Below are 23,521 nucleotides of genomic sequence, written 5' to 3' on the forward strand. Positions count from 1 at the left end.
CTAAGCATGGCTACTATTTATCTGAGTGCTTACTATCAATGGTTTTTAAACCTTCAAATGAAATCTTATGATCTAGGATGTAAAACATGAGATGTTCTGGTTTTAAATTCTGTGGTTGAAGTCGAGGTCTGGGGCTAGGGCCCCTTCTTCCTGGTCTTCTCCTAACCTGCTTCAGTGGCCCCTCAGCCATCTCTGAGGTAGAAAGGAAGAAACTGAGGTTTAGAATGACTAAATAAAATGATCAAGGTCACACCACAGAGCCAGGCTTAACCCAGGTCTTTGTGATGCCATAGCCTTCCAGTGGCATCTGTGCTGCAGTGAATAGCTGCCTGTAATGTATATGTTTTCCTTGTTTATTAAATCCAATAAATTGTTTTCGTGTTCTCCAGTAAATTTCAATGTACTTTGTCTTCTAACTCTTTCAAATAATATTTGAAATTAATAAAATAATTTTATGTTTTCTAGACTCATTTCATTAGTGCTGCGTTCAAGACTGGTCATTTTCAGCCTGTTACTATGCCTGCTCCTAGAGCAGTGGAAAAATATTCTGTAAAACCAGAACATTTAAACCTTGCTAGCAGTAATCTATCTTCATATAACACGTTTGCTTCCAAACAAGGTAAAAATGTGTTATTCTCTATGAATAAAAAATGTCATCTGTGAATTTTCTCTGTGGTATATAAGCTGAAAATTTATTTACTAAGTTGCAGGAGACTAAGTCTTTGTTTTATACAATCAGTTCTTTTTTAGGTCAAGTAATTTTTAGGTAATTTTGAAATACATTCAGTGAAGTTATGGATCATGTTCTACTTTCTGGTTTTAATTAATAAATAAATTGTCAGAAGCACTTACAAATTTAGAAAAATTTTACTCAGCTAGTATCAAAATGCTTGTAATCAATTCTCTAGTTCTCTGACAAACTGCATATTTACTGTTTTTCTTGATTCTGTCAGGAGAGAAACCACCTGAGTATAATTATAAACTCTAAATATTTTCAAAGAGTTAGGAATACAAGCCTATCTTAATAGCATTTTAAAAATCTTTGTTTTATAATAACAAAGGAATACATAGCTTGTTTGTATTAAACCTTTGGAATTTAAAGTAAATCAATTGGATTGTAATTAGTCTTTGGGTGGTGAACATGATGTAATCTACATAGAATTCAAATTATATTACAATGTACACCTGAAAGTTATATAATGTTATGATCCAGTGTTACTGTAATAAAAAAATAATGAAAAATTAAAAAGATAAAGTAAATAAATAAATGTGTCTCCAAATTATCGGTATTTGAATAATGAACTAATGAACATCAAGGGGCTATCCCTTTAATGATATGCAGATCCATGTAGTGCAACATCCCCAACATCTGATTTGTTAGAACACTGCTGTGTTACAGGCATTAAAGATTCCTTATACTCGTAAGTTGCTTTATGTTTTAAAGCAAATAAGTGGTCCTTACAAAACTGGTATGAAGTAATATGACTCCATCTTTAAGTTGTGAAGGGAGGAAGATGAAGCATGGAAAGGTTATGACTTGCCTGCTCAAGGTCACCTGGTTGAGAGTGAGTGTCCGAGCTACGGCCAGAACTAGGGTGTTTGTAGTCGGGATTTATAATTCTCTAATGTGTCTCATAGTCCTAAAGTGGATCTCCATTTTTAATATTTTTCTTTAAATGATACTTACTGAGCAAATCAGTATGACCCAGCCATGTACTTTCTATGGAACTGGACACTTGTTTTCTACTCAATTCTGGAGAATTACTTGGTCATAATTTTGGTTTTTTAGACTTGAGTTTTAAAGGAAAAAGATATCTGTTTCATTGGTTGTATACTGAATTTGTGTCTTTGTGTATTTTAGAGACGGTAACATTAAAAGAAAAAAAATGAGTAAAAAATTCAACAAATTAAACTTTTAATTTTTCTATGCTTTTTCTTGGGCATATGTCATTTTTATATACTTGTAATGGTAGCATAAATAGAATTTTGTACTGCTTTTTTACTAGCGTATCAAAGGTGTTTCCCATGTTTTACGTAGTTATTTCATAATTTTAATTTTTTTTTATGAAGAAGATTAGCCCTGAGCTAATATAGTATCTGTGCCAGTCTTCCTCCACTTTATATGTGGGTTGCCACCACAGCGTGGCTCATGAGTCGTGCAGGTCTGCACCCAGGATCTGAACCTGCAAACCCAGGCCGCTGAAGCAGAGCACACCAAACTTATGGGCCAGCCCCCATAATTTTAATTTTTAATGACAAAAAGATAATCTGTTAAATAACAGCTTCACAATTTACTTGACAGTTATCCTGTTGTTCGACACTCAGGCAGTTTTTGGGGGGTTTTCCTATATAAATAATACTGTAATGAAAATCATCATATGTTTAATGTTATTTCCTGAGGATAAATTCCCAAGAGTAAGATTACTAGATCAAAATACATAAAAATTTTAGGACTTACTATACTTAGTGCCAGATCTTATCCGTTTCCATTGCCATGAGCAGTGTCTGGCTATGCCATTTTCACCACAGCCTAAATAGCAGTGAATATTGTAATACTTTTTTTCTTATTTATTAGCTATAAGTGTAAAATGTTTATAGTCTTTGTATTTCTTCTGATTTCTAGTGAGGATGAAGTTATTTCTATATATATGTTAATAATTTGTGTATCCCATATAATTCTGGTTTTATTTTTAAAATAAGAAGAGTAACACTGCAATTTAAAATTTTTTATGTTAGATTTATGATTTTCTTTATTTTCTATTAAAGCACCTTCGAGAGACATTGATGATAAGATTTTTGATAAACAGAAATCTCCTTTGGAGACACCAGCACCTCGCAGGTTTGCTCCTATACCCGTTTCAAAGGATGATAAAATAGCAAAGAGGGAAAATCCTATGGAAGAAAAAGAAAATATGGAGATGTCAGGTCATACAGGTAATAAAGCAATGATAATTAGCACTCACTGCTTTTATTAGCCCTATCTCAAATTAAGAACATGCTTTATAATGTTCTGTACTCGTGATTTATAATTCTCTAATGTGCCTAGTAGTAAATTAAGTGGGATCTCTATTTTTAATATTTTTCTTTAAATGATAATTACTAGGCAAATCAACCTTCTTAAAATTCTTTGTAGAAGGGATTGGAGGTATACATTTATAGTTATTATGACTATCTTCTACAGGTTATTTCTTAAAACTTTAATGAACAAGTTTTGTTATTAATAAATAATGCTTTGCTGAAGGTAAGGCCGATCATTTTAGAGAATGTTTATGTTGTTTTGAGGCATGAATTTCAGTAATAAAATGCAGAGAAATTTGACATTCATTACTGGGTTCTGTTGGAAAAAGTCCTATTATATGAACTGTTTAATAGTTCAAGAACTTTTGTAAGTGACCTGAAATAATAGTTTGTTACAGATCTTTAAAATATAGCCATTCTAGTAAAAGTAGGTGAACACGTTAAATATAAGCTTTTATTCTTGGAATCATTTAAATGCATTCAAGTTTTGCCTTGGATGCTTTTAAAGAGTTTTAAGGAATTTAAAAGATAATAAAATCTTTAATAAACAAACCAATCTCACCAAAAAAAAAGTTATTATGTAGTCTCATTAAAGATGAGGCTAAAGGGAAGATTCAGCTAATAGTTGCTGTGAAGAAATAGTTAAATCTCTCTTTTACTATTCATAAAAATTGTCTAATTTACTGGGCTTTGTGATGATGATACTTCTCATTCAAATTCCTTTTTTCTGTGATAGAAATATATTCAGGCCTAAACTTTTACTTTTATGGTGTATTTATAGCCTATAAATAAAGTGAATTGTGTAAATAATAATATATATAAATAATCATTATAAGAAGCTAATTTAGTACAAATATATATGAGTTATTATATAAAAGAGAAATGAATTAGTCCTTGAAAAATGATACCATATTTCTTCTATTGTAGGAAATGTAAGACTATTGGAGGAAATTTTGAATAATCATGATTCTTTGACAAGAAAAAATGAATCTTTGGGCAAAACCTCACTAACTAGGTCAAAAATAGGATGGAATCCTGAGAGGAGAGACAGGTAAAAACAAGAGATTGGAATAAAAGCTATATTGAATAGAAATTTCTTCACAGTTCTAGAATTTCTTTAGGAATGTCAGTAAATTTATAGCATTGCTTTTTAAATTGTCTTAGATTTAGTTACTATTTTGTGCTGCTAATAGATCTTCTCTCTTTTCTATAATATAGTTATAAAGTGAATGTTTCTAATTTTCTCAAAATGCAGATTATTAATTTCTTTATTTTTTTAAAGATTGGCACCTGAGCTACCGTCTGTTGCCAATCCTTTTTTTTTTCCCTTCTTTTCCCCAAAGCCCCCCAGTACATAGGTGTATGTTCTAGTTGTAGGTCCTTCTGTTTCTGCCGTGTGGGACGCCACCTCAGCATGGCTTGATGAGTGGTGCTAGGTCTGCACCCAGGATCTGAACCAGGAAACCCTGGGCCGCTGAAGCAGAATGCATGAGCTTAACCACTTGCCCATGGGGCCAGCCCTGCAGATTATTAATTTCTAATGAATGCAGATTATTCATTTCTGATAAAATGATATCTGGGACTTGCTTTAAAAATAATCCGGGTCTGGCTCTACGGTTGAGTGGTTAAGTTTGCCTGCTCTGCTTCGGCAGCCCAGGGTTTTGCCAGTTTGAATCCTGGGCACGGACATGACACTGCTCATCAAGCCATGCTGAGGTGGCATTCCACATGCCACAACTAGAAGGACCCACAGCTAGAAATACACAACTAGGTACCAGGAGGGCTTTGGGAGAAAAAGGAAAAATAAAATCTTTAAAAAAGATTTTTTCTTAAAAAAGAAAAAATAAAAATAATCCAATGCAAGGTAGGAGAAACTGGGTTGAGAGTGTAGATGAAATGAAGATAGTCGAGAGTCAATGATTATTCTACTTAAGAATATATGGAGGTCATTATACTATTCTTTTTACTTCTTTGTATGTTTGAAATTTTACATTATAAAAGTTTTTTAAAAATCTAGTCAATTTAGGCCATGATAATTTTATTTATCTTGAATGTCATGAAAACTACAGTAATAACTAAAAGAGCCACATTTTTAGTAATTTCATGTGGAGACAAAGTACAGTTTTAGTCCATTTGCGTTTAATGTAATTACTGATAAAGTAAGATCTGTGTCTGCCGTGTTGCTATATGTTTTCCATGTGTCTTAGGTCTTTTTTTAATTCTACTATTCCTTTATACTGCCTTCTTTTGTGTTAAGTAGATATTTTCTAATGTAACATTTTAATTCCCTTGTTTCTTTTCTTTCTTTTCATGGAGGAAGATTGACCTTGAGCTAACATCTCTTGCCAATCTCCCTCTTTTTGCTTGAGGAAGATTCACCCTGAGCTAGCATCTGTGTCAGTCTTCCTCTATTTTGTGTGTGGCTCACTGCCACAGCGTGGCTTGTTGAGTGGTTTAAGTCCACTCCTGGGAACTGAACCCAGGCCACTGAAGTGGAACACGCCAAACTGAACCACTAGGCCAGGGAGCTGGCCTCCTTGTTTCTTTCACTATATTTTTTGAGTTATTTTCTTAGTGTTTGCCCTTGGGATTGCAATTAACATCTTAATTTAAAACAATCTAGTTTGAATTAATACCAGTTTAATTTCAGTAGAATTCAAAAACTTTGTTCCAGTATAGCTTCATTCCCTTCCCCTTTCTTTCTGCTGTTATTGTCATACAAATTACCTTTATACATTATAAGCACATCTGTACAGCTTTATTATTATTGTTGCTTTTGCAATTGTCTTTTAAATCAGATAGGAGAAGAAATGAGTTATAAACAAAAATACATTTTATACTGTCTTTTATATTTACCTATGTAGTTAATCTTTACCAGTGTTCTTTATTTCTTCATATGGATTCAAGTTAGTGTCTAGTATCCTTTTATCCCATTCTGAGGGACTCCCTTTAGTATTTCCTGCGAGGGTGGGTTTGCTAGTGATGAATTCTGTCAGTTTTGTTTATCTGAAAATGTCTTAATTTCTCCTTTATTTTTGAAGCACAGTTTTGCTGGATATAGCGTTTTTGGTTGACTTTCTTTCAGTACTTTGAATATGTTGTCTCACTGCCTTCTGGACTCCATGGTTTCTAATGAGAAGTTAACTGTTAATCTCATTGAGGAAACTTTGTATGTGATGAGTCATTTTTCTCTTGCTGCTTTCAAGATTCCTTCTTTGTCTTAAGCTTTTGACAGTGACCATGATGTGTCTATGTGTGGATCTCCTTGAGTTTATCCTACTTGGAATTTGTTGAGCTTCTTGGATGAGTGGATTAATATTCATTAAATTTGGGAAGTTTTTGGCCATTATTTCTTTATTTAGTTAAATAGTACAAATAACCTTTCTCCTCTCCTAGGACTACATGGTATATTGATATGCTTGATGGTGTTTCACAGGTCTCTGAGGCTCTTAATTTTTCTTCATTCTTTTTTCTTTCTGTTTCTCAGACTGGATAATCTCAATTAACCTATCTTCAGGTTCACTGTTTCTTTTTCTGCCAACTCAAACATGCTGTTTAGCCTCTCTAGTGAATTTTACATTTCAGTTTTGTATTTTTCAACTCCAGAATTTCTATTTAGTTCTTTTTTCCTTTCTTTTTTAAAAAAAGTTTCTATTTCTTTATTGATATTCTCTATTTGGGGAGACTTCGTTCTTATACTTTCCTTTAATTCTTTGAACGTGGTTTCTTATAGTAATAGCTAATTTATAGTCCTTGTCTAGTAAGTCTAATATTTGGAGTTCCTCAAGGACAGTTCCATTAACTATGCTGTTTCTTGTGTATGAGCTGTACTATCCTGTTTCTTGGTGTGTCTCATAACCTTTTGTTGAAAATTGGACATTTTAAATAATATAACATGGAAACTCTGGAAATCAGATTCTTCCACCCTCCAGGATTTGTTATTGTCATTCTTGTTATTGCCTTTTGTTTAGTGACTTTTCTGAATTAATTCTGTAAAGTCTGTATTCTTTGTCATATACAGCAAGTCTCTATTTGGTTAGCTAAGTCAGCTAGTGATTAGAAAGAGATTTCCTTAACTACCTTGAACAAATAAGCCTCCCTCTCTTTGCCAGGGGGATATGTGTGTGTGTGCGCTCTCGCCCATGTGTGTTGGGGCACACCTTCAGTGCTCCAGCAGTTTGTAAATCTGTCTCAACCGTAGCTTCCTACTTGCACAGAGCCTCAAGGTCAGCCAGACAGGAGAGGTTAGGCCCTTCTCAGGCCTTTCTTGGGCATGCGCATAGCCCTGTACATGCATGTGACCTTCTAGATCCCCAGTAATATGTTGGAGTTTTTTAGTGCTCTACCATGGACATCTCATTCCCCAGATTTTTAGTTTATTGGCACCCTTCTTGTTCACCTCAACTGGAATGGCCACCTCAGGCAGCTGAGATGTTACATGATTGCCACTGTTTTTGAAAAATGACCTAGGGATAGATAGGGTTTCTCACTGAGCTAGCTCTGAGTCAGGTCAAATAAAGAGAAACCTTGGGAATGGGACTTTTTGAGGAGCTCCAGACCTGTTCTGCTCGTTTGAGTGGCTGTGAGGCTGTTGGTTCTCACAGCTACAGTGGTTGTGTGGCTGTTGATTTTCAAGGCTACCATGGAGTTGGGGAGAGGGTTCTGGGAACGGGGCAAACTGAAAATGCCGTAACGCTTGCTGTCTTTACCAAGAGTCAGCCCTTTCTTGATTAAATGTTCCTTGGGTTGTTGTAAGGCTTTGTTTAATTTCCAGAGTTATGAAAAAGCTGATTTTGACGATTTTTGCCAGTGTTCTCTTTTCTCTTATGCAGGAGTGGATTTTTAGAGGTTCTTACTTTGTGATTCTGAAAGTGTTTCTGCATGTTAGTTTCTTCAAAGCAAAACCTTTCTCTGCTCTTTTCCTGTGATGCCTATACCAGTCTGGTCAGAGTAATTTTGTCTCTTGTAATTTTCTGTGTTTTCAAGTTTAATCACATAATGATTAATTTCATTGTATAATTTTAATAGGACACCATTTAGTAATTTATAACTAAGAATGTATCAAAGTTTTATGTAATCAAATGTTTACTGAATTTATGACAATTTAGGAAACTTTATTTATTTTTAAAGATTTTATTTTTCCTTTTTCTCCCCAAAGCCCCTGGTATATAGTTATGTATTTTTAGTTGTGGGTCCTTCCAGTTGTGGCATGTGGGATGCTGCCTCAGCATGGCCTGATAAGTGGTGCCATGTCTGTGCCCAGGGTTCGAACTGGTGAAACCCTGGGCCGCCGAAGCAGAGTGCGTGGACTTAACCACTCAGCCATGGGGCCAGCCTCAGGAAACTTTATTTTTAAATCTTTTACAGCACTGACACTCTGTCCTCTCAAAGATTTCCTTCCTATGAAGAACTAGGAGCAGCTAAAGTGACTGTGCAGAAGTCTGATGATGTTCTTTATGATCTTGGCCAAAAGAGGAAAGAAACAAATGGCATACTCCAGGTAAAGCAGGAATAGGATATTAAAATTGATGATTAGTTATGGTAAAAATTATGGAGAAATAAAAACATTATCAAGATGGAAAGCAAGAGGAAGAATGAAGATAAAGCACTGAAAAGGACGTGTCAGCCTAGTCTGTTCTATTTACAAAACTTTTCCAGAAGCCCTCACCAGGTGATTTCTGTTTTCACTCCCAGTCTAGGACTGAGCCACGTGACTACCTCTAGCTTTCCAGCTTCTGTTGGAGAGGAAGGAAGCAGAGGAGAACTTTGAATGGCCCTTGTTTATCTAGTCCACAGTGTTACTGTGCATACCTAGAGCCACCTTGCTCTTAATTTGTTTTAGCTTTCTTCGCCAGATAACAGCTTTTATTGGCCACTGGACTGCGCAGAACTTCTGTGGACTTCCCAGCCCTGTTTCACTTAACATTCACAGTAGTACTTCTAAATGGAAAGAAAACTGAATTGCCAAGTATTCTTTTATAGGCTCTTCATTTTGACAAACTGAGTCTTTTGAATATATGGGCGTAGTGTATAGCCCCAAACAGAGTAGTAGCTCTTGTTTGTATTAATATAATTAATATGAGTTTTACATGGTGACATTTTTGCCTTTGTTTCCTTTTAAGCCGAAAGAATCTCTGATTATGTCGAGACTTGCTGATCTTCCACAGAATTCCATTAAGCTTCAAAAAACCAGTACAAGATCTGTATTGAAAGATGCTGAGAAGATTTTGAGAGGAGTCCAGAACAATAAAAAAGTACTTGAAGAAAACCTGGAAGCCATTATTCGTGCAAAGGATGGAGCTGCCGTGTATTCATTTATCAATGCTCTATATACCAACGGGTAAGACATGTTGGCAACCCAAGGTTCTTTATGAAACTGCCAGTTTTACAGGCTTCCTTATTTTTTTCCCTAAGCATTTCGTTTTGCTTAATGTGTTTTAATGTTTAGAAAAGGTTCTTTATTACTTTTGACTATGTGGACTTACTATAAAGTTGGAATTTAGATATATACATGTTGCTGTTACTTTTTACAGATGTAAATTTTCCCTTTAATTTTTTTTCTCTCTTTGGTACATATCATCTGGGATCTTCATGTGCTTTTCAAACATCCTTCAAACATTTGGTGAAAACTAATAACATTGGTTTTTCCTTTGCAGGTGAAGGATGTTGGGCTACATAGTAGATTCAAAACCAGATAAGAGATCTGATCCACGTCCTGTTCTCAGGATGTTAAATGCTAATTTAAGAAAATTCTTTTCTCTCTTTTGTAGAGAGCTGTCAGAGAAGATTCGGATCAGAAAGACAGTGGATGAGTGGATTAAAACTATTTCTGCAGAAATTCAGGTAGGAATTGGAAAAAACAGAATTAAGTAAATTCTTAGGAGATGACATTGATTCAAATTTATAAGTATCATGCTTATTCTCAAAATATTCCTTATATATAAGTCCACTTATAGTTCTTAATTTCATTCTGTCCCTCTTTATATTTAGTAATAACTTTTATCTAACAAATGCTTTGTCTCATAAATTATATTATGGCTCTTATCTGGCAACTTGTTGGACAATAACTAAAATATGAGAAATATGAAAGAAACTTTACTAAAAGCCTTTAGAAAAGGAAGAAGTATACTTGTAAAAACATTTCAAGGCAGCAGATTTGGAAGCCTTGGCTTACCAAAGGAAAATCACCAAAGTTACTTAAAGGGATAATACCCTGTAAGCCTTCTGAGGTTACTGCGTTTACAGAAGTCAATTCCAGATGGAAAAACTGCCACTTTCCCTCATCCACGAAGCTCATGGTATATCTTCAGACATTAGCATTACAAAAATCTGAGAGTTATTTTTATTACAGTGTCAATAATTTACAGGAAATTCTTAAAATTTTATATATTTGAGGGAGCGGAACTAAACAGGGTAACCCTGTTATTTTTATCTTGGGGTGCAGAGTGTTTTCTTCCTGACTGTAAGATGTTTGTAGTATATGCTTACTCATAATGGTAGCAAGATGAAATGTCAGTTCAGTTTCCATAGCAATAAACATTGAAATATATTTTTAAACTTTGTTGTTTAAGAATACATATCTTGGAGCTGGCCCTGTAGCATAGTGGTTAAGTTCGTTTGCTCCACCTCGACGGCCCTGGTTTGTGGGTTCAGATCCTGGGCATGGACCTATGTCGTTCGTCAGCCAATGTTATGGCAGTGACCCACATATAAAATAGAGGGAGATTGGCAACAGATGTTAGTTCAGGGCGAATCTTCCTCAGGAAGAAAGAGAGAATACATATCTCTAATGCATTTAGGAAGAGTTTATATTAGCTATTATATGATGCACCAGAAAAGAAGTTGAACTAAGAGTCAGAAGACTTGGAGATCAGCTCTGGCTCTGCAGACAAGTAGCAATGTATGTCACTCTATTACTATGAATTCTGTGCAAAATTTGTTTAAAGCTTCATGCAGTTTTAACTTATAAATATTTATTTCAGAGTTTTATAACAAAGTGGGTTACTTTTTTGGAAACTTTTTTTTTTTTTTAAGATTGTTATTTTTTATTTTTTTCCTTTTTCTCCCAAAGCCCTCCAGTACATAGTTGTGTATTTTTTAGCTGTGGGTCCTTCTAGTTGTGGCATGTGGGATGCCACCTCAACATGGCCTGATGAACGATGCCATGTCCGTGCCCAGGATTCGAACTGGCAAAACTCAGGGCCGCCAAAGCATAGCGCGTGAACTTAACCACTTGGCCACGGGGCCAGCCCCAGAAACTTATTTTTTAATTTAATTTTTTGAACAGTTACTACAGGCATGTGGTTCAAACATCAACAAATGTAAAAAAGTTTATGATGAAAAGTTCCCCTCCTACCCATGTGCCTCATCTACTATTTCTCATTCCCCTGCTCCATAAAACACCAGTCTTTTTAGTTTTTTGTTTATTCTTCCAGAGAATTTTTAGTCATATATAAGCCAGTATCATTTATTTATAAAACATTTAAAGCTGCTCAATTGTATTTCTATAACAGAAAATAAATTCTAATACTTTTGATATGAAGGCATTGCTACTTGGATTAAATTTTAAGTAATTTTAATTTTGGTTATGTTAAGGATGAACTGGCAAGAAAAGACTATGAACAAAAGAGGTTTGATCAGAAGAATCAGAGGACCAGGAAAGCTCAGAATATGAGTAAAGATATTAAAACCAACACGCAAGACAAAACAGTAAACAATTCTGTAATTCCAAGAAAACATTGTCAGAAACAAAAAGAGGAGCACGTTAGAAATCCTCCTGTGAGGAGCAAGCCCGCTGCAGGCTCACAGAAAGAGAGAAGAGAAGTAAGAGCCTCCTCTGGGCTTGTGCCGTAGGTGTTGCATTATATCAGTCATTCCCTGTAAGATAGAAATGATGACGTGAGTATGAAAATGTTTTAAAAATGTGAAGGACTGTACAAATGGAAACTCTCTTTAAACTGTTGATATTTAAGGTTTTGGATATCCATAATGTGGGAAGCACTGCACAAAATGCATAATTCCTTCTGAGATCCCAGACTTAGAGTATTTTAGTTATAGCAGGTATATCTAGAGATCATCTAGTTCAAAAATTAGATTCTCTAGTTCATGGTACTCAGAATTGTATTTCATTCTTGTGTGTGTGTGTGTGTATATTTTTTGTTTGTTTATTTCTCAGTTTAACAAATGTCTGTTTAGTGCCTCATGATCATGAGGCATGGTCCTAGATACTACAGAGGGAATGTTTTTGGCTGCTCTAACGAGGCTGTAACTTTCTTAGTGCCAAACATTGTTGGGCAGATTAATAAAGCATCTACTTCAAGCTTTGGATGTGTTAGATGCTCAATAAATGCTACCTTTCTGTGGCATTTAGATTATGATTGAAGGCGAGATCAAGAATGCACAAAATCCTTTAAAGGCTTGATTTATACTGTATTATTGTACTTGAATGTAATTAATATGTAATGTGTGTTTAAACTTTACTTTTTGGTGCTAAAAATATTTAGTAGTGTAAGAACTTTCATGTTTCTTGGTAGCATGATTTTCATGCTTTTGAAAACTATAAACTATTGTTTGAAAGCTGTATCTGAAATTTAAGAGCCATTAACATCAAGGACTTTTCTGAGATCATTCTTAATATCGTACTTAAGCTGGCAAAAAGAGGCTTTAGAAATAGGGGACAAGTGTTTAATGACTATTTTGCTGGTGAGTTGAATACCTTTGTGTACTTAGGGATTTTTGAAAACAGCCACAGTGATACAAGATGAGGATTATATGCTGCAAATTTATGGAAAACCAGTTTATCAGGGCCATCGCAGCACTCTTAAAAAAGGACCATACCTCAGGTTTAATTCTCCATCTCCTAAGTCCAAACCACAGAGACCAAAAGTAATAGAACGAGTTAAAGGTAAGGAACCGCATTTTTTGTGGTAAACCTCACTTTTTGTGGTATCAGTTTAATATGTGAAGTTTAATTTTTGCTTTTTGTTTGTTAGTTCAACTTATATAATGCTTAGGGATGGAAAAACAATTCCTTCTAAGAGAAAAGGAAAAAATGGACCAGATTCAAGGTGCAAGAGAGGAATAAGTGGGAAGAATTAGGGTTAGATGGTGCCTTTAGACAAACCATGATAAAATTCACATAAGATGATGAGACTTGCACAATTTAAATTATAATCCAGGGAAATAGGTATTTTCTTGAAGACCTTGGTTCGTCATGTTCTGTATGAATTGGAAGAAGCCATAAGCTGAGTATTACCACAGAAGTGCTCATAGGGACTTGTACAGTTTTGTTTGTTCTCAGAGCCTTAGGTAGCAAATGTAAAAAATTTTTATGGTGCTTTTGTACACAACCAAAAATATCTTTAGGGGCCCGTGCGGTGGCTCAGCAGTTAAGTGCGCATGTTCCACTTTGGCGGCCCAGGGTTCGCTGGTTCGGATCCTGGGCACCGACATGGCACTGCTTGGCAAGCCGTGCTGTGGTAGGCGTCCCACATATAAAGTAGAGGAGGATGGGCACAATGTTAGCTCAGGGCCAGTCTTCCTCAGCAAAAAGAGGAGGATTGGCAGCTGTTAGCTCAGGGCTAATCTTCCTCAAAAAAAACCCCAAAAAAACCTTCATTTGTCACTGTGTGTTTTAACTCACATCTATCATTTCACTAGTATATTTGAGTATAACTTTTAGTTAAATTTTGAGTCTGTAGACTTTGGTTACATTTTGAAGTTTCTCAATTTGTACTTGAGCGGCCAGCCAGCCACTTTGACAATATGCCGTAAGTAGTGGATACCAACTATTTTTCTTTCTTATCCTTTCTGGAAGTTGGAGCCATGGCAGTTGCTTTAGTTTTCTTTTCATTTCATTTCTAAAAGTGAGGTGATCACATAGGGTGTCTGTTTTAGTAAAGTATATAGCTTATGGATGATCTTTCCCCTAATAGATGATGCTTACCTTAGTATTTCCTCTTGTTAATTGGAGATTTGCTATTAACTTATATTTGAGGTTTTGAAAAGCCTTTGCAAAAAATAACTTGAGGTTTAAAAAACTTTCAAATCTTAAAAACTTTAAGTTCAAAATACTTTCAAATCTAAAAAATCCTGAGACACGTGCTCATCCTTGGGCCTTGGTACCTGTTGGAGAATTTTTTCCTCAGATGCTTGCATGGTTCACGCTCGCCGTTCTTTCCGTCTCTGCTGTTAGATGTTAGCCCCTCAGAGAGGTCTACCCAGACCATCCTATCCAAAAAATGATCTCCTCTCCCTCTCTGTCCCCTCGTCCTGCCTTACTGTTCTTCTTAGCCGTCTTCACTGTCTGATGTTAATTGATTGGTTGCTTTCTTACTAGATTGTAAGCTTCATGAGTACAGTTGGTTTATTCCCTACCGTATTCCCTGTGTCTGGAACAATGCCTAATACATCTTAAATGCTGAAAAAAATACATTTTAAATAAACACTGAAGAAAAATATTCATTCAATTGAATGAACAAAAATACTAGAGAACAGGATGAAAAAATACAGATGTGTAATAAAATTTTTCTTCCTGGAGTCATGAAACTATATTTAAAAGTCTGGATTCATAAAACTACTCACCTATTAAAAGGAAAAATGTAGTAATTTCAGGAAGTTATTTAAAAAATATTTTAGTTTCTTTTTCTTTTAAGTTTAATTTTTAATTTTAACTTTTAAGTTCCTTTACTTTTCTCAGGTCCTGTAGAAACTTATCTTCTCCAAAGAGACATAATCAGACAAATTTCTAATTTTTTAAGAATTCAGGATTTAATGTCTATATAGATTTACTTCATAGGAATAGAAAAAAATGTATAATGATATTAACTTCTGTAAAGTTTTGATACTTAGAGAATATGATTATCTGTACATACTTTCAAAGGATAAAGGCTAATTATTCAGAATTATGTCATGAGTAAAGTTGTAATGAGAGAATGAAAAAAAAATCCAACTCCAAAAATGATCATTAACTTTTTTGTACCTGTAAGAAAAAGTTTAATGAGTTAAATAATACAGTCTGAATATGCTTTCAAATTTTCATTCAACGTTGGTTTCCTGGTCGTTGTATCTATTCTGTCATAGTAGTTGTACAAGGTGTTACATCTGTTCAGGGGTTCAGAAACCATGACCTGTAGGTGAGCTGCCTGTTTCAATAAGTAAAGTTTTATTGAAACATAGCTACACTCATTCATTTCTGTATTGTCTATGACTGCTTTCATGCTATGATGGCAGAATTATGATGTTGCAACTGAGACCACGTGACCCACGAGACTACAATATTTATTATCTGGTCATTTAAGAAAAATTTGCCAACCCCTGGGTTGTATGTTGCTTCTGTTTTGGGACCCTGTAACTTTTTTATATAGAATGAGATCTTTCTGTGAGGAAGAGTTGCTATATTTGTAGATGATTGGATAGTAGCTGTTCAAACAGTATTTTTAAACACCTGCCATTGATGAATATTACAGGCACTAAAGTCAAGTCCATAAGAACACAAACTGACTCTTATGCAACAAAACCCACAAAGATGGATTCTAAGCTGCAACGTTCTGTTGCTGTGGTGCCCCCTGGTGAGCAGCAGTATGTATTCAGTCCAAGCCGAGAAATGCCTACTTTTTCAGGTACACTGGAAGGTCATCTGATTCCTATGGCAATTCTTTTAGGTAAGACCCAACAAAATATATGGAGTAAATTTTAAGTTCTTATCAGGAGTAGCAGAACTTACAAAATGGTGCTGACATGATAGTCACCTACCTTTTCCTTCATGTTGTTTATATTTGTGGGTAGGGCCTTACTGTGTGTAACAGAAGTCTCAGAAATGATGGGTTCCTGCTGGAATTCCACTCACAGGAAACATTCATTTGGTATTTTATAGTACATTGCTATAGATGAAACGAAATTTAAAAAGTGTTTATACATGTCATAGATAGTCATAATAATTAAAGAATGCAAGAATTTTGATTGGTTTAATATCATCACGTCTTAGGAGAAGTACTTTAAAGTACCTTATATGTCCTTTTGAACTAGGCTGCCGTAAGTTAAAATTGTGTGGTTGTATACTGTAAGCCCATAGTGAGTTATTATTTGAGGTCTCTCACACTCATCATTTTAAAAACTGAACAAGGGGCCACCCCCGTGGCCGAATGGTTCAGTTCTTGCGTTCTGCTTTGGCAGCCCACGGTTTCACCAGTTCGGGTCCAGGGTGCGGACATGGCACTGCTTGTCAAGTCATGCTGAGGTAGCGTCACACATGCCACAACTGGAAGGACCCCCAACTAAGCATGCACAACTGTGTATCAGGGGGCTTTGGAGAGGAAAAATGAAAAAAATAAAATCTTAAAAAAAAATTATTAAAAACTGAACAAGTCATTTTTTCTTTCACATTAGCCCTTTAAATCTAGTTAGCTATTTTTTTTCTTTTAGCGTCATTGCTATTCTTCCTTAATTTTGATGAATGATTTAAATATGAATATTTTTCAACATAAAAGAGAATTTTTTATTTTTGATATTATGGGTTAATGGCATGTCAACCTGGTAGTTAATGTATGTTCAAACATACCTTCTGTTAATATAATAACTAATACTTATGAAGCCCTTTCTGTGTGCCAGGTACAGATCTAAGTACTTCGCATGTATTAACATATTTAATCCACCCTATAGAACACATGGTAATGTGCCGAATATATAGATGAAGAAACTAAGGCACAGAGAGGTTAAGTAATTTGTCAAAGGCCACATGGCTAGAGTGGAGCTGAGATCGAAACCCAGGCAGTCTGGCTTTAGAGCCTGGACTTTTAATGAGTACACTGTACTGTCCCTCTTTACTTTGAAACATAGGAAACAAGTGAAACTTTTGAAGTGAAAGCTTAACAACATTTTGACGGCTATGATAGGTACCAAATAGTGGGCCTACGTGCTATTTATTGATAGTCAAATACTAGTGTTTTATTGTTCTTTTTGTTTCTGTTCATTGATGCTCCATGAAGATTTGAGAATAAAATTAATACAATATAAGACAGTATATTTTAGTCTTGGCTTTGCCACTTACAAACAATTATGGCCTTTGGCAAATTATGTTTCTGAAGCTGTTTCCTCAACTGTGAAATGTGGATAATATTAATACCTCATAAGCTTATTTTGAGAGTTAAATTAGGTAGTGTATGTGAAGTGTTTGGTACATATGAGTGCCTAATAAATGTTAGTTGCTGCTAAGAGGACATGATGAGTATGTTGACGGTGGTGATGACCGAGGGAAAGGTGATTGCAGAGGATGCTTTCCTTTCGAGGTTGTGTATGGGTTTTCACCTTTATTTCTGAAATGGTTGGCTCATTTTCTTCCCCCAAATTTTTTAGGACAAACCCAGAGTAACAGTGATTCCATGCCACCTGCTGGAGTGATTGTCAACAAGCCACACCCTGTAACAGTGACTACTTCTTTCCCTCCATCATCTCAGAAAACAGAAACCGGAGTAAAGAAACCTAACATAGCAGTTGTAGAAATGAGGTCGGAGAAGAAGGACCCTCCTCAGCTTACTATGCAGGTGTGCCAGGATGCATGAACAGAAAATTTTAAGGAAAAAAAATCTTTGGCTTAACTTCAGTACTTAAATTTATTAGATTACTTCATGAAAATTTTGCTTTCATTGTGAGTCTTTTGTTCTTTAAAACTATGATGTTAATATGACATCTGTATCCTTGTTCTGCATGATTTAAGCTACCTTTTCTGACCCAATGACTTGTATCCAAGTGACTGGATGAAATTCCAAAGGGAACAATTAAACAGAATATTGTAATTAATTAAAAAAAGACAATGTGTTTGACTTATATAATTAATACTTCAATCTTTATGCAACATGTATAACAAGACATGAATGAATTGAGAGAAAACTTATATGTGAAGATTAAATGTTCAAGTTGTCAATTCTTCCTAAGTTAATGTATAATTTAAGTGAAATTGTAATTGAAAAAATAAACCATGGGTTTTTTTTTTTAACTTGAACTTTAGGATCATTTTGATATTTGAAAGAACAAGAGTTTAGAGAAGTTAAAGTGTTTTGGCACTGGTCCTGTAACAAGGTATTTCAGAAATAGCCTTGGTTATTTAAAAAAGAATGTAATATGTGATGTTTACTTCATAAATCAGTGGGAAGTAGGATTCTTGTAAATGAAATAATGTATGTTGTAATTGATAAGCAATGTGGAAAATAGATCAATTTTAGACTTCAAACTCCTACTGTATAGCAGAGGAGTTCCAAATAGGCAATAGGCCAAGGTATAACTGGGAAATAGAAAAATATGGAAGAATTAGAAGGTGGTTGCATGGAATCTTTGTCAGAGTTGAGGCTAAGTCTGGATGTGAATGAAGAAAACTTAGATGTGATAGAAAACTAGATTTGAATCTATAAAGTATAAAACTTAAATGTGTAAAAAATTCCTAAATAAAAGGGAAAACAACACAGTGAGGGCATATGAAAGGAATATGCTAAGAAGAATTAATTTTTAACTATAAAAGCCTCCATAAATTAATAAGAAAATATAAATGCAAATCCAGAGATATTCAAAGCCTGTGAATAAGACTCTACAGAAGAGGAAATACAGTTTATAAGCAACAAATTGAATAATTTAAATCCTACTGGTTATCAAGATAATGCAATTAAAATAATAATAATATACTTCCATTTAAAAGCTGTTATTGCTGAAACAGTTACATTCTCTAATTTGGATGAAGGTTGGATAAAACTTATAATTGATTATGTTTTTGATGATGTAAATAGAGCTCACTTGGATTGTATTTGGCACAAATTACAAAGAAGCTTAAATATTCATGCCCTGTGGCTCAAGTAATCTATTATCTGGCTATCTAGGATAATGAAGTAATTCAAAGTTTAGGGGGAAAAACCCTATATATATATATATATATATATATATGAAGAAATTTTTTGTAGTGATATAAAATAGTGGAAATAGGAATATCCTAAATGTTTATCAACAGGAAAATGATTGAATAATTAAGGTGTGTATGTTTATTGAAACATCATATAGTCGTTTGCAATATAATTATGAAGACTTAGGAAGTCTATATGGAAGCATGATAAGGTTTTTGTGACCTAATTACAATGAAAAATTATGAATGAAACTATTTTAGATTTTAGCTATGCATAAGTGGATAGTAAAAAGATAAAAGGAATAGTGAAAATGAGGTTATCTTAAGATAGTAGGATTTTATGTTTCCCTTTTATTTTACAAATTTTATAAATTATGCTTTCATAATTTAAAAAATTTATCCATTGACTTCGCAACAAAAAGTTAAATATATGTTGTTTATGTATAGATTGACAAATATCTGAGTCAAAATGATGAACAGAAAGCTGGATGTTGTGCTCTGTTCTAGGTATTACCCAATGTAGATATTGACAGTATTTCGAATGGTAGTGCTGATGTCAGTCCATCTCTGCCTAGTCCGAAGGAAGTGTGTCCTCCTCCTCTGAAAACGTGGATACAGGTACCATTCAGAAATTTATCATATAGTTTTGAGTAATGTCTGACTATAGATTTTAACTAATTCCATACAAAGTCTTCCATTATAATTATAGTCTATTATAATAGTTTAGGTTTTAAGAAAAAGATTCAAAATGAATCTGGAATTGCTTATGAACTTGAAAGTTTGTTTAAGATCCTTATATTTATAAACATTCTGAAGGTGATAATCCTTAGTGTAACTTTTTGGTAATCTAAGTTGTAAGAGTCTCACATGTGAAGAAAGAATTTCTATTTCTTTGGAGAAGAATCTTGATTTAAATGAGAATTAAATTATAGTTTTCCTGAATGTGAATTTTATAGTGATAATTGGAGTTTATATTTTGGGATGTTACTTTGTCAGTATAGTATTAACATAATGCAAAAATATACCTTTCGTCCTAGTGTTCATTTGCTACTGAACAATGAAGTTGTGAGTTTGCTACACCGCAAAATAGCGCTGTAACTTTTCTCAGGGTTTCATCTGTGGTCAGCAAATTTGGTCATCAAGGATAGACTCTGAAGGAGAGGGAAGACACCAACAGGTTTTCACAATCAGAAGTAGTAAAATAAAATGGACCCTAAATGGCATTTGTGCCTAATTTAATATTTTTATCAGTAATTTTTTTTCACCAGAAGTTTATTAAAACATACATGATTACAAATAATACTTTTTTGGCCATTTATCATTCTGCTCTCAGGAAGAGGCTATTGTGGTTTTGGTGACTAGATTATTTATAGTGAGGCCTAGAGACTAAATTTATAAAGTAACTATTTTGTTTATCTTTCCAAATTATTTGATTGTGTATCTGTCTTTTTGTGAGTTGGTGTATGTGTATATTTGTATATCTTACACATACAAACACTTTATCTTAACTCTGGGAGAGAAATCACAATCATATCAACTTGATCAGTTGGCTTAAGTTGCATTGTTGATGGAGTCATTGACAGAAAAACTTAAATTTAATTTTTTATAGCTAGTGAAATGGAAACCTCATGGCTGGTATACTATCTTGGATTTCCTTTAATAATGAAATCAATTCTGAACAGGATATTAAAAAAGTAGGACCATGTAATTATAAGCTTATGCTATGGGTGGAAATATGATAAATTATGTAGAAGTTAAAAAGACATTAAGCACAACAAAAACTTTCTGAAAATGCTTTCTTAGACTCCGGAATTCACAGCGGTAGATGAAGAAGAGGTGAAGTTTCCGGGAACTAACTTTGATGAAGTCATTGATGTCATACAGGTAACGAAGCTTAGAAACCATGAGGAATTATTTTTCTACTAGTATTTTTCCATGTGATTCTCTTTTATTTTTAAGACTTTATTATTTTTTTAGAGCATTTTTAGGTTCACAGCAAAATTGAGAGACAGGTACAGAGATTTCCCATAGGCCCCCTGCCCCCACACATGCACAGCCTCTCCCATTATCAGGTACATTTGTTATAATTGATGAACCTGGGCTGACAAGTCATGAGCACCCAAAGTCCATAGTTTACCTCAGGATGTTGTACATTCTGTGGATTTGGACAAATGTATCCATCATCATAGTAACGTACAGAGTATTTTCACTGCCCTAAAATCCTCTGTGTTTTGCCTATTCCTTCCTCCCCAACTCACACCAAACCCTGGCAACCACTGATCTTTTTACTGTCTCCGTAGTTTTGCCTTTTCCAGAATGTCATATACTTGGAATTGTAAGGTATGTAGCCTTTTCAGATTGACTGCTTTCAATTAGCAATATGCATTTAAGCCTCCTCTGTATAGTTTCATGACTTGATAGCTCATTTCTTTTTAGCATTGAATAATATTCCATTGTCTGGATGTAGTCCGGTTTATTTACCCATTCACCTACTGAAGGACATCTTAGTTGTTTGCAAGTTTTGGCAATTATGAATAAAGTTGCTAGGAACATCTGTGCAGATCTTTATGTGGACGTAAATTTTCAGCTCCTTTGGGTAAATATCAAGGAGCATGACTGCTGGATCATATGGTAAAGGTATGTTTAGATTTGTAAAAAACTGCTAACCCATTTTCCAAAGTGGCTGTAACATTTTGCATTCCCACCAGCAATGAATGAGAGTTCCTGTTGCTCCACATCCTTGTCAGCAATTGGTGTTGTCAGTGTTCTGGATTTTGGCAGTTCTCATGGGTGTGTGGTGGTATCTCATTGTTGTTTTAATTTGCATCAGCCTGATGACATAGGATGTTGAGCATCTTTTCATGTGCTTATTTGCTATCTGTATATTTTCTTTGGTGAGGTGTCTGTTGTGGTGTTGGCCTGTTTGGTTAATTGGATTGTTTTCTTATTATTGAGTTTTAAAGTTCTTTGTATATTTTGGATAACAGTTCTTTAACAGATGTGTCTTTTGCAAATATCTTCTCCCAGTCTATGGCTTGTCTTCTAATTCTCTTGACGTTGTCTTTCACAGAGCAGAAATTTTTAATTTGAATCAAGTGCATCTTATTCATTATTTCTTTCATGGATCGTGCCTTTGATGTTGTATCTAAAGAGTGTTGCCATACCCACAGTCATCTAGGTTTTCTCTTATGTTATCTTCCAGGAGTTGTATAGTTTTGTGTTTTACATTTAGATCTCTGATCCATTTTGAGTTAATTTTTGTGAAAGATGTAAGGTCTGTGTCTAAACTCATTTTTTTGCCTGTGGATGTCCAGTTATTCCAGCACCATTTGTTGAAAAGACTCTTTTTGCTCCATTGTATTGCCTTTGCTCCTTTGTCAAAGATCATTTGACTCTCTTTATGTGGGTTTGTCTCTGAAGTCTCTCTTCTGTGTCATTCATCAGTTTGTCTCTTCTTTCATCAATACCACATTGTCTTGATTGGTGTCGCTCTACAATAAGTCTTGAAGTTGGCTAGTGTCAATTCTCCCACTTTATTCTTCTCTTCAATATTGTGTTGGCTGTTCTGGGTCTTTTGCCTCTCCATATAAATTTTAGAGTTAAGTTTTTTGTTGTCTACAAAATAATTTATTGGGATTTCATTGAATCTATAGATCAAGTTGGGAACAAGTGACACCTTGACAAATTGAGTCTTCCTATACGTGAACATATCTTCATTTATTTAGTTCTTTGATTTCGTTCATCAGAATTTTATAGTTTTCGTCATATAGTTCTTGTACATGTTTTGTTAGATTTTTACCTAAGTATTTCATTTTTGGGGGTGCTAATGTAAATGGTGTTATGTTTTTAATTTCAAATTCCGCTTGTTCATTATTGGTGTTTAGGAAAGTGATTGACTTTTGTATATTAACCTTATATCTTGCAACCTTGCTATAATCAGTAATTAGTTTCAGGAGTTTTTTTGTCAGTTCTTTCAGATTTTCTACATGGACAATCATGTCATCTGCAAACAAAGACAGTTTTATTTCTTCCTTCCAATCTGTATGCCTCTTATTTCCTTTTCTTGTCTAATTGCATTAACAAGGACTTCCAGTACAATATTGAAAAGGAGTGGTGAGAGAAGACATCCTTGCCTTGTTCCTGATGGCAGAGTAACTTTTGACCATCAGTATTATGTTACAGTGCTTTGAGAAACTTCCTTTTACTTTTGAGTTAAATATATTTTTATTTTAAAATTATAAATTTGTTAGTCTATCATACAGTATTATCTTCATCTATGTCACCTAGCTGCCTCCATGAAACTTAATGATTGTCAGCTGTTTCCCACCTGCCTCTCATCTCTCATGCTTCCTACTTCTTGTCCATTTCCTTTGGCTTCCTTCTTTCCACTCTCTTTTTTCTTCATTCTATTACATTTGTCTGTTTGAGTTCTGGATTATTGGCAAGGTCACCAGTTAGTTTGTATTGAGGTATAAAGTTGTGAGGGGTCTAAAATCCAAGGGAAGAGCCTATATAGCAGAAAGAATTATAGAAATGATAAAATAGAAGGAAGGGAAAAAATAGGAAATGAAATATAAAGGATGGGAGAAAAGAACATGGAGACTACTTTAGTAATGTGTA

The 23,521-nt window shown here is 34.5% G+C and overlaps 1 protein-coding gene across 8 annotated transcripts in view; it reads left to right on the forward strand.

Annotated features, from left to right (window-relative positions):
* The window catches only part of KIAA0586 (KIAA0586 ortholog), a 107,030-nt gene that overhangs the window by 14,580 nt on the left and 68,929 nt on the right, over positions 1-23,521 (forward strand). For all 8 annotated transcript variants that reach the window (XR_011533037.1, XM_070594262.1, XM_070594263.1 and 5 more), the window contains 12 exons: positions 466-619; positions 2,767-2,934; positions 3,946-4,069; positions 8,386-8,518; positions 9,141-9,358; positions 9,789-9,861; positions 11,614-11,841; positions 12,748-12,922; positions 15,486-15,680; positions 17,371-17,558; positions 19,409-19,519; positions 20,705-20,785. Coding sequence is in view for 7 of the 8 variants with exons in the window: in XM_070594262.1 (XP_070450363.1) it covers positions 466-619; positions 2,767-2,934; positions 3,946-4,069; positions 8,386-8,518; positions 9,141-9,358; positions 9,789-9,861; positions 11,614-11,841; positions 12,748-12,922; positions 15,486-15,680; positions 17,371-17,558; positions 19,409-19,519; positions 20,705-20,785 (1,848 nt within the window). In the remaining variant the exon portion in view is untranslated. The remainder of the gene's footprint in view (positions 1-465; positions 620-2,766; positions 2,935-3,945; positions 4,070-8,385; positions 8,519-9,140; positions 9,359-9,788; positions 9,862-11,613; positions 11,842-12,747; positions 12,923-15,485; positions 15,681-17,370; positions 17,559-19,408; positions 19,520-20,704; positions 20,786-23,521) is intronic.

Source organism: Equus przewalskii, chromosome 25 (assembly GCF_037783145.1).
Source record: "Equus przewalskii isolate Varuska chromosome 25, EquPr2, whole genome shotgun sequence".
NCBI lineage: Eukaryota > Metazoa > Chordata > Mammalia > Perissodactyla > Equidae > Equus > Equus przewalskii.